The 12,084-nt window shown below is 44.5% G+C and overlaps 1 protein-coding gene across 1 annotated transcript; it reads left to right on the top strand.

Annotated features, from left to right (window-relative positions):
• The first annotated feature begins 1,992 nt into the window (after positions 1-1,992).
• GSTO1 (glutathione S-transferase omega 1) lies at positions 1,993-11,538 on the top strand. Its single transcript, XM_079976122.1, has 6 exons — positions 1,993-2,145; positions 4,332-4,440; positions 5,444-5,666; positions 7,500-7,601; positions 8,449-8,555; positions 11,032-11,538. Exons 1-6 carry the CDS (start codon positions 2,028-2,030, stop codon positions 11,183-11,185), a joined length of 813 nt encoding a protein of 270 aa, XP_079832248.1. The 5' UTR covers positions 1,993-2,027; the 3' UTR covers positions 11,186-11,538.
• The last annotated feature ends 546 nt before the right edge of the window (positions 11,539-12,084 follow it).

Here is a 12,084-nt window from a genome sequence, read left to right as displayed (position 1 = left end):
AAATTGTTAGAAACAGGTTAGATTTCCTTTGCAACCTAATTCACAAATTAAAACAAGAAAAGCCACATTTTTAAAACTGCTGAAAATCACATGGAATGCTGGAAGATAAGATAGCAAAAAGCAAAACAAGAATAATGCACAGCTAGGATGACTGTGCATAAAAATACAGTGGTATCTCGGGTTACATATGCTTCAGGTTACAGACTCTGCTAACCCAGAAATAGTACCATGGGTTAAGAACTTTGCTTCAGGATGAGAACAGAAATCGTGCTCCGGCGGCGCAGCAGCAGTAGGAAGCCCCATTAGCTAAAGTGGTGATCAGGTTAAGAACAGTTTCACGCTAAGAATGGACCTCTGGAACAAATTAAGTACTTAACCCACTGTACCACTGTACAGAGTCACCATTGTTGTTGACAATTTGGCCACAGTGTTACAAGACTGTTTCTCAACTCTGGGTTACTAACTTTAGAGGCTGATATTAAAACAGGTAAAATTATCCTTTGCATCTGGCCTCCCTGGTGGCAATCCTTTGGACTACTACTTCTCAGGAGGTATTAAAAGAACATGGTAAGCCCGATGTGCATGATTCAGTGTTTGCCTTTGCTATGCATGTATCACATGCATCCTTAGTATGTCAGGGACCTGTGGGCCCAGGAAGTACTCTGAAAAACTTTGTTTTTGAACGAGTCACTCCATTTTTGTCCTTGTTTCAAACTGCTTGCAAGTCCAGCCTGCTCCTGCGTGCTAGTTTTCTTCTTGTAGGGAGTTTTTAAAAAAACAACCAACACAAACTACATAAAGAGCAGTCTGTGGGAAGAACCATGTGGTAGGAACAGCCCTGATATCCTGAGGTGCAAATTATTATTACTCCCATTTGGTTGCAGTGTATATGTACTTTCAGGGTGGAGTTGCTCTTTGCCCCAGTGCAGGGAACTTGAGTTGAGAATGTAAACCATTAGCTAAAGTGGTGTCTCAGGTTAAGAACAGTTTCAGGTTAAGAATGGACCTCCGGAACGAATTAAGTACGTAACCAGAGGTACCACTGTACATATAATGTCTCTGTTTTCAGTTCAGAGTCCTTTCCACAGGTCAGTTACATTTGGTATGAGACACGACTTGGGGTTTCAATGAATATTGGGGATGAGAATCAAGAACTCCACTTTGAGCGCCTTGGATAAACGGTGGGCTATGAATGCATAAATAAAAAATATTGATTTCAGTGTAAGTGGAGGTAGGACTTTAGCTGAAGCACCTTTAGGCTGGAAACCTAAAGCCCCACTGTTATCCATATCCACTCAGCGTTATGTCCAGGGCTGGATTTAGGTTTGATGAGGCCCTAAGCTACTGCGGCGGGGTGCGCTCCCGCTGCTCGGTCCCAGCGCCTGCCAACCTAGCAGTTCGAAAGCACCTCCGGGTGCAAGTAGATAAATAGGGACCGCTTACCAGCGGGAAGGTAAACGGCGTTTCCGTGTGCGGCTCTGGCTCGCCAGAGCAGCGATGTCACGCTGGCCACGTGACCCGGAAGTGTCTCCGGACAGCGCTGGCCCCTGGCCTCTTAAGTGAGATGGGCGCACAACCCCAGAGTCTGTCAAGACTGGCCCGTACGGGCAGGGGTACCTTTACCTTTACCTTTAAGCTACTGAAGGTAATGGGGCCCTTTATATGTCCAGCTGTCCTTTGTCAACAACAAATTGTCCCTGTTTTTTGTGTTGAAGCTATATGGTAGTTTATAGACCTAATAGGTATCTAAAGCCATTTGCCACTGCTGCTGTATGTAGGCTTTATTTTATTTGTTTTTTTATCTTATATTTTGGAAATGTACATCCAGTTTTTCCCCCCCTTTAAATTTTTTTGGGGCCGACAAGAGAGTGTAGCCCTAAGCTATACATAGCTTGTTTAGCTTATGCGTGAATCCAACACTGGTATGTCCAGGCGCTTTCAAGTGGCCAAGTTCTGAGGCGGCTTCTATAACAGAATCGTCGCAGAATAACGAAGGGGGCGGAGTCGGTCGATCTTGGGATCAAGGGATGTGGGCGGAGACAGTCGGCCGACTCCGGGGAGGTTCCCTTTCTTCGGTGTCCATCACTTGCCTGCTGACTACACCAGGGAGAATGTCTGGGGAATTCACTAGGAGCTTAGGAAAAGGTGAGAGGGTTTGCTTCTTTCCCACAGCATTGCATGCTCTCTGCTTGCCTGTGCCTGTCCTTGTGGGGAGGATCGGGCCGCCTCTTTTCCTTGTGGCGCCTTTCCGACGCCCAGCAAATACAAATTTTAGTGATTTTCCTCCATATTACGGTCAGGGAAGAATTTCCCCCCTTCTCTCAGCCCGCTCGTTACCACCCCACCCGCTGATGTGTTTTAAAAATAAGAATTATAATGCAAAGCTGCGTTTATTTAACGCCACGTGATTTGCTGCGGCGCATACGTTCAGAGGCACGTATACGAAGAGAGGGCGGGGAGGATTTCCTGGGACTATTTATGAAATTATAACGTTTCAAAATGGACTCTTTCCTTGAAACTCTGTGTAAAGCAAATCTCCGAAGCAGCTCGCCACGAACTTCACTAAAAGCGACGTGCATTTTTAAAAATAAACGCTCTTCAAAGCAGTTTGCATGGCGGCGTGTCACTCCTCTAGTTTCCTCATTTAATTAAAAAAAACGACACACAACGGTCGTGAGCTCTCTCTCTCCTCTGAGCTACGTCTGATGTGATACGCGCGTTGCTGTTTGTGCACAGTCCTGCATGTGAAAAATAGGATTGGCGTTGATGACTTTAATGTGCCTCAGGTCACCTCCTCCCCCTGCACTCTGGACAATTTGCACTGATAATTGTATTGGTAACATGACTGTTTAATTTGCACACCTTTTAAAGGTCTGTTCAGATGTTGGTGTAGCTTCCTAAACTACTTGTCTAGCCGCTGCTGGTAATGAGCTAATTGAGCGTGCAGTGTAATATCAGAAGTGGATTTTGTAGTAAGTAGCTACTTTCCCAGTTGGCAAATTCTCCAGATGCATATTTTGCTAGACCCAGAAGAGTCTGTTGTGATCTTCCATGCTGTGTCCCTACACCAGACCCCAATTCATTCATGGGACACTTTTCAATTGGCACTGAAGGCAAGATGCTGATTAAATTGGTGAGGGCAGTGTTGTGCCACACACTTTTTCTCTTAATAAACCATGGATCTTTATGGGGTAGCTGCAGCTTGTTCTTGTAAGAAATACAACTGCAGAACAACTTGCACATTGTAGGAGTCCTTAAATGAGTTTTGATGATTTGTAGACCTGTTACTCCTATAAAGAAAGAGCACCCTGTTAAAATCACGAGTTGGGGTTGTAAGAGCTCATGAAACCTCAAAAAGCAGCACTCTTGTGTCCTAGAACATGATAATTTTCCCTGACTGGAAATAAATACATGTCCATCGGAAAATTTGGTAGATGCAAACAGTATTGAAAATGGGATGGCATATAACTGCCCTGATGCCATCATGGCCACAGATCATCCTGAGTGAGCTATAGTCTCTTTCCTATAGCCCAAGCCCGTGAAGTACGTCCATCCTTGGTTTGGGGAAGAGCATAAACTTAAGTGTCTTTCCCACACAACCTTCCTTCCTGGCTTGTGACTTTGTGTCTGCCTACATGCCCAAGTCTAGCAAGGAAGTTATGTGTGTGTTCCTTTGCTGCATACACAGAGAGAGATGGATGTGTTGAGACATGTTGGGACGTTCATTTTGTTTCTTCCTGGCCCTGCAGTCATGCATGAATAGCGGTGAATGGGCCCCATAAGTCCAAACCAGGTGGGGAAATGAGTACTGCAACGCTAAGCTTATGCTGCCAAATCTTTTGTTTTTGTTTTTTACAGCATATTCCTGCACATGTTTATTCAGTGATAAATCCCATTGAGTTCAATGGGGCTTACTCTCAGATAAGTGGATATAGGACTGCAGGCTTAAGATCCAAAAAGTGCAGAACAATTACAATGTACAAGCTGCTTACTTTGTTATTGCTATTCAGCTGAGTGCTGTGGAATTATTCTCAGATCGGTAGCTTGGCATCCTCAAACTCCTGTCGCCATTTACTTTCCTCTGCTAATTCATCTGAATTAAGATGTGAATCACCAGTGTGAAAAAAGCCTTTGGAATGACTGCAGGGTTATGAAAATGGAGCATATCAAATACCAGAGGAATTTATTTTTTGGAAGGCTCCCCTTTTTTCTCTCTGCTTCTTTGTTCTCTCTGCCCTAAGTCCTGGCCTGCTTATGGTTTCTGTTCAGAAAAGGCTATAATTTTGCTAGTTCTGACCAGAATGACCTGTGTAAGTCTCTTTGTATTCCAGGAAGTTCTGCTCCAGGGCCTGTGCCGGAGGGAGTGATCCGTCTTTACAGTATGCGCTACTGCCCTTTTGCACAGAGAACAAGGCTAGTCCTCAAAGCCAAAGGAATCAAGTAAGATCAGTCAATCAGTCATTTTACTTGTATGCCACCTTTCCAAAAACGAAAAACGTAACGAAAGTAGTTGTAAACAATAAACGAAACATCAAAAAGTACACAACCAAATAGAACAATTTCCACATAAATCATAAGATCAAAAATATACAGAAATTAACAGCAACGGCCACACCCAACAACTCCCCCAAACAATACTTCAGCCCCCAGATCAAATGAACCTTCTCTCTAATTTCACTTAGTCCTAATTTTATTGTAATATAATTGTTTTTAACCACCTTTGGGGCTGAAAACTGGCAGATGTTCACCGCATATCAAGCTTTATGGGAGTTGCCTTCCAATTGACACAGGGTGTAAATCTACACACCCATGCACTCCACCCAGAAAGTGTGTGCCACAGCATGAGGCAGTGGAATGTGGAGATTCCCATTTTGACCCCGTGATGTTTTTGCATCCAACAAGAGGAGGAGGTGGAGCTGCCGAAAGAACCCTTTCATGAGTGCTAGAATGGAGTCCATGGTCTGGAGCAGGCATCAGCTAACTTTTTCAGCAGGGGGCTGGTCCACTGTCCCTCAGACCTTGGGGGGGGGCGGACTATATTTTGAAGGGGAAAAAATGAACAAATTCCTATGCCCCACAAATAACCCAGAGATGCATTTTAAATAAAAGGACACATTCTACTCATGTAAAAACACGCTGCTTCCCGGACCATCCGTGGGCCGGATTTAGAAGGCGATTTGGGCTGGATCCAGCCTACAGGCCTTTGTTTGCCTACCCATGGTCTGGATCAAGCCCAGAGGCCAGTGGTTCCCCATTCGTCATCTACACCCCTTGCCTTCTAGTTCCTAATGGTTAGAGGGCTGGATCTGGAGTTCTGTAACCATGTAGCCTATATGAAACAGAACCTTAGGTGATTTCAATAACATAGCAGAAGTTGACTCTAACTGTAACAGGCAAGTTGGTAAAATAACCTTCCTGTGTTTTTCCATGTCATGCGTTTTAGTCATGAAATTGTCAATATCAACTTGAAAAACAAGCCAGACTGGTTTTTTGAGAAAAGCCCATTTGGATTGGTACCTGTGCTAGAGACCAGCAAGGGCCAGTTGATCTATGAGTCTCCAATCACTTGTGAGTATTTGGATGAAGCGTATCCAGAGAAGAAGCTGTATCCTGCAGATCCTTATGATAAAGCTTATCAGAAGATGCTCTTGGAACAGTTCTCCAAGGTGTGTACAGAGGAGTAACGGAGTAACGGGAAACTCATTTCAGTGGGTGGTATGAAAATAACACTTGATAAGGCATTGTTATGATTACAGGCAATCTGCTAGGCAGCACCACTGCCCTGTTTTAAACATGTGCCTGAAAGCAAAAAGTGAGATCTGCAAAGAAAACATTTGTGGAAGAAAGACAGTGGTTTTAAAGTTACTGGACAATGTGACCTAATGCTGGTGTTACTAGGAACTGGTTGCTACAAAGAGTTTTAGGGTGTTGACATGCCACTTATGGCATCCTGCACAGCTCCTGGTAAAAGATGACAGGACCATGCTGGTATAACTGAGAAAGTGGGATTTTGTAGACTAGGGACAAAGGAAACACTGGTGAATGTGGAAGATACAGACAGGGTAAGGTGGCTGCTATATTTTGTCCCAACATAGGACTAAAGTATAGAAGCAAAGCGGAACTGCTAATGTACTGTGTAGCTTTGCTTTTCCTTTGAGCTTACTTGGAATTCTACATTAAACCAGGGTAAGTCTGGATGCTGAGTAGAAGGGGTGTGTGTTGATATCTGGTTTGATCTTCTGGGTTGTTCCACATTCTCCTGCATTGAGAGATGCTTTCTGTGGGTTTATCTCCCTTGGTTTGTGTTTCCTCCTCTCCATCTTAAACCCATTCACTTCTATGACAACAAAATTAATTAGATTTTTTTTAATAAGGTGTCTGAGGAACACATCCAAGCTCCAACAATGGAAAGTTGCCCTGTGTTAACTAAAATGGACACGTTTCTCTCTGTAGTATGCACTTACCGTATTTTTCGCCCTATAGGACGCACCGTCCCATAAGGCGCACCTAGTTTTTTTGGGGGGAAATAAAGGGGAAAAAATTATTTCCCCCCCAGGCGCGGGGCTGGGGCGGGGGAGGCCCGCCCGAGCTTCCCCCGACCCCAGCCCCCAAACAGGCAGCTCTCTGCAAGCTGTGGGAGCCCAGCGCTGGCTCCCGCTGCTTGCTGAGAGGTCCACGAAGCCTGGACGCGCTGAGCTCAGCGCGCGCAGGCTTCAGCACGCAGGCAACTCTCCGCAAGCAGCGGGAGCGCTCCCGCTGCTTGCTGAGAGGTCCGTGAAGCCTGGACGCGCTGAGCTCAGTGCGCGCAGGCTTCAGGACGCAGGCAACTCTCCGCAAGCAGTGGGAGCGCTCCCGCTGCTTGCAGAGAGGTCCGCGAAGCCTGGAGAGCGAGAAGGGTCGGTGTGCACCAACCCCTCTCGCTCTCCAGGCTTCACCGAAAGCCTGCATTCGCCCCATAGGACGCACACACATTTCCCCTTCATTTTTGCAGGGGAAAAAGTGCGTCCTATAGGGCGAAAAATACGGTATATGTATGAAAGAGAAAGGTGTGAATCTCAATAAGTAACCAAATAGTTTAGAGGAGGAAAACAACTCGTTTAGGTATCTTTATAGCAGGGGTGGTGAGCTTGTGGCCCTCTTATTGGACTCTTAACACCCATCACATTGGCTGGAGCTGATAGGATTTGGAATCCAGTGACACCTGGAGGTCCACAGGTTCCTCATTCCTGCTTCATACTAATGGAAAGATGGTGTGGATGGATGTTCTACCAAGGTGAAAGGACTCCTCTACAGTTCAGAACAGTTGGCCAGCGGAAGCCATGCTGGGCTGCAACTTACACCCTCTTACTGACAGGGCTTTGAGGACGAGCTGTCTACTGCTGTAAATTTAGTCATGGTAGAATTACCTGTCGTTCTTAGCATGCATTTATGTTCCTTGAATTAAAATGCTAAGCACCTTTCTGCATCTTGGTAACATGGCAATCTCTGCTTTTGCTTAGCTAACTCCTCTGTGTCACAAGTATTTGCTGGCCATCAGGAGTGGAGACAATGCCTCTGCAGTGAAGAATGAGCTCCGAGAAAGGCTTCTGAAACTTGAAGAGGTGAGAGTTGGGGGTGGGGGGCATTGTTCCAAGGAAAGCTATACATTAACTTGATTGTGAAGGAGAGAGGTTCCCTGTTTCCTTTTTTTCCCCAATAGATTTTTATTAAGATTTTGAAGGTTACAAAGAGGAGGTTCCCCGTTTCCATTCCACACAAAAGGTCTCTTCGGTTTTCCAATTAAATTCAAGCATTATGTCCTTGGGCAACTCATCTACTCCGTTACTAGACTGAAGAGATCTGTTGAACCTGTGTTAGGGAACATATTGCTCTGTTCTCTGTATCTTATTTCCATAGCTGTACTTCATGCAATGAAAGTCTAATATTTTGATCCTCCGCATCCCACACAAGGGCTCATTGAAACTTGTGACTCTTCCACATAATTTAGTTTTGGGATTACGTACTCTGAGCAGACTCTAGTGCTGCCCACTAGAGGGAGCCATGTTCATATCTTTATTGATGGATTTGTTTCTGTCTGAGGAGGGATTTTCAAACAAAAAACCAAGAGTGTTTCCAGACAGAAAGCTCCTAGGGCTTTCCAGTGGTTGCAGTTTTGCTTTCTGCTGAATCTAGAATTGCAGCCAAGAAGTTCTTAAAATCCAGCTGCACAACCCACTTTGGTCTGTGATCTATTGTGCAGTCTACTCGGAACCAGTACAGGTTAAAATCTCCACACAGGTCTGCAACATAGGGGTAGAAGTTCTGAAACTACTGAGCTCTGTGTAACAAGGTCCTGTCTGTTATATATGCATCCCCTTTCCCCTTCCTCACTCTAGATTTCAGTTTCTGCAAGTTCTCTTGGTATACTGTGCTTTTTATGTAGGAATGTCATGTGTCTTTCCCTTTTAGATTCTAGTAAACCGCAAGACTAAGTATTTCGGTGGGAACACTGTTTCCATGATCGACTATCTGATCTGGCCTTGGTTTGAGCGTATGGAGCCCTACGAGTTATATGAGTAAGCCCTTTGAATCATTTGTACCTCTCACATTTGAGTACCATTCTCCAGCTACATTCCTTCCCTTGTCCCTTCGCCAATGGCCACCATTGATAGGGGAGAGCTGCTGCCATTTGTTCTGGTTCATCTGTAATCTGCAAGGCAATGGGTTGTCTGGCGGAAGTGAAGTGGGTGTGGAAGAGGAGGAGAATCATTCTTCTCACTTGAAAACGCACATTTGACTCACTTGAATATATGTTTCTGGAGTGATCCCTTCTGATCTATCTGGCAGATTCGGTTCTGTTCAATTTGAATTCGATCAAGACAATGGGTTTCTTTTCTCACTACAGATAATGGCCACACTTGGATGATCATTCCTCTAATAAGTCCAAGGTATGAACAGCCCTTTTGGCTGTATGCACAGCCCCTTTGTTGTTCCCCATGCAAGCAAAGTCTTCTGTTAACCACAGCTTCCCAGTTCAGGGAGGAAAGAAACTAAGAGCCTCAGAACAAGTTTGGATACTAAATGTACTTCAAACCATGGTTTAGAAACTTAACTTGTTCTAATGCTGTTAACTGTGGTTTCTCATTTTATCCAAACTAAGAAACTGTAGTTAACAGAAAATTACCTGGTTGTGTTTGCTGTTGCTGCAAAGGGAAAAGCGAAGAAGCTAAATGCTTGGTCAAAAGGCTTGCTCATCTCTTTCCTTGTTAAGCTGAGATGTGATATATTTGGATCCCGTGAGTAATAATACCTGCATGTTTCACAAGTCTGATGAAGCTTCTACCACAATCTGTCAGGCTCTAGTGGCAGCTTAATGGAGTTTTTGTTGTTGTTGCTTTATCTGATGCAGCCACTCCTGCACATATTTTTTTTAAAAAACACATTTTTAATGTAACCTAACAGTTTTGTGATTACTGTGGGAGGATTAAAATTCTCATTAGAAACATTGCTGAGGCTAAATGTTATCAAACTATGCCGCAAGGTGTCCAGAGGGTAATTAGAGGAGGATCAGACTCCTCTGATGATTTGCCTTTTCTCTGCTCTCCTTGAAGAGTCCAGGGTCAGGCTCGGTGCTCTGGGATTTCTGAGAAATTCCCTTTGTATTATACTTGTACAGCAAATCAGATAATAGGAGTTCAGGTTTTACTTTCTTTTCTTTGGCATAATGTCAGGTTTAGATCTGACTTCAAAGCCATCTAAGCTGCACGCAGTGTATAGGATTATCATCCTACGAAAGACATTTGTATACTTTTCCTTTAAAAAAATGGAATGATGAGTTGACTAGGGACAGGATAGGAACATAGGGAGCTGACTTATACTGAGTCAGGCAGCTGGTCCATCTTAGTATTTCCTACACTTACTGTCAGTGGCTCTCAAATGATTTCAGACTGGGGTCTGTCACAGCCCTACCTGGAGGTTACAGACGCTTCAGGTTACAGATGCTTCAGGTTAGACTCTGCTAACCCAGAAATAGTACCTCGGGTTAAGAACTTTGCTTCAGGTTGAGAACAGAAATTGTGCGGCGGCGGCAGCAGCGGGAGGCCCCATTATCTAAAGTGGTACCTCAGGTTAAGAACGGTTTCAGGTTAAGAATGGACCTCCAAAATGAATTAAGTTCTTAACCCGAGGTACCACTGTATTGGACCATCTGCATGCAGAGCATCATGCGCTACCGCAGAGCTATGGCCCTTCTACAGTTAAGCTTGTGGAGCCACCTTCAGGTAGCAGGCTTTTTCCATTTCTAGGTTGTAGACAGCAGCACTATACATCCCATACCAGTTTGGCTCTGTAGCACACAACTAGGAAGGAGATGTGGGTGTTGTTTTTTTCTGAGCCACTCTGGAGAAGACGACTATGAATAGCTTCTAGCTGTGCTGGCCAAATGGAACTTCCAGATGCTGGGAATAAAAAGGGGACCACTCCTTCCATACCCTGCTTGTGGGTATCCAGAATCCTCTGGCTGGCAAATGGAAGTAGAAACTTAATGTAGCATGGCTCTTGGTCCAGCAGTATAGTTCTTGCCATGGAAAGTGTGCTATTTCAGGCTGCATTGCCTGTGGGCTGATCTCTCGGCCAAATAGCCTGGAAAAACCCCTCTAATTCAAACTGTTGGAATCAGGAAGTGCTGAAATGACACACCTGATCTCCGAAACTAGAGCAGTGCAGCAGTGCCCCCTATCTATTTTGAAGCATTGCATCATTTCTAAGGAAGCCAAGCATAATGGATGTCAAAAACCTCTCTTCTTCCAACAGAGCTAAATGCAGACAGCTTAGCAGTTTGGAAGCTGCCTTATACAGAAGTAGACCAATGATGCATTGAGCTTAATATTGTATTCTACACTGTCTGGCAGCAGCTCTCTGGAGTTTCAGAAGTATGCCAGGGTTTGAATTTGGGACCTTCTGCATTCAAAACATGTGCTCCACCGGAGACCTTTTGCAGACAAACCACCATAGATGTAGGCTTCACAGTGTCTTTTTTTATTTTCTCTGCAGCTGTTTGGACCACACGCCAGAGCTAAAACACTGGGTTGAAGCCATGAAGCTGGATCCGGCTGTCAAGGCTACAGTAACCAACGCTCAGACATACAAAGGCTTCCTGGAGCTCTATCTGAAGAACAGCCATGAGGCCTGCGACTACGGGCTCTGAAAATTAGTGGAGGGAAGCCTTTTCAATAGTTGGAAAAGGAAGATGGAGCTACTGCCATCACATGCAGAGCTGCACTGTCCACTATTGGTTTGGTTTCTGTGTTTGATGTACAGTAGGGATATGGCTCTGCTGAAGTGACAGACCACCTGCAAAAAATAAGGCTTTCTTTTCCAAAAGGGTGATGTTCAGAATTTGTGACAGACCACCTGCAAAAAATAAGGCTTTCTTTTCCAAAAGGGTGATGTTCAGAATTTGCCTAACTTTGTTTGCCCACCAAAGTTGTAATGTCTTTTTCCTCAGGTAGACATGTGTATTGGCTCTGCTGCTGTTCTGAAATAAACACACTTTTAAAAATACAGGCGTTTCCTGTTAATTTTCCTTGCTGCTCCACAGGAGAGGCTATGTCGCTGGAGATGTTAGCGTGAAAGTAAAATATAATGCTGTGCATGCTAGGCTGAGTTTTGCTGTGCCTTTGAAAAGTTCAGGATGCACCCTAGGAAGCAAGCTGTGTTGCTGTTTTTATTTTAATTGTGGAAACAAAAAATTGATCATATAAAAAAATCCATACATTTCCCCCATACATAGGAAGCTGCTTATACAGTCAGACCACTGGTCCGTCAAGCTCAGAAGTCTACACAGATTGGCAATGACTTTCTAGATGGGTCTTTCCCAGCCCTGCCTGGAGATGTCAGGAACTGAACCTGGATCTTTTGGCATGCAAGGGATGTGCTCTACCACTGAGTGACAGCCCATCCTCTTTACTATTCAGATAACATGGCATAAGTATAGAATTTGGGCGAGCTGGCAACCTTATGCAAAGCAGCACTTGTACTTGCTAACTTAAATAGATGAGGGGTCTTGTATGAACAGCTTTACATCATGTAGGGATATTCAACCAG

This window comes from Podarcis cretensis, assembly GCF_951804945.1.
Source record: "Podarcis cretensis genome assembly, chromosome: 5".
In the NCBI taxonomy this organism is placed as follows: domain Eukaryota; kingdom Metazoa; phylum Chordata; class Lepidosauria; order Squamata; family Lacertidae; genus Podarcis; species Podarcis cretensis.
This window is presented reverse-complemented; position numbering and strand designations above follow the sequence as displayed.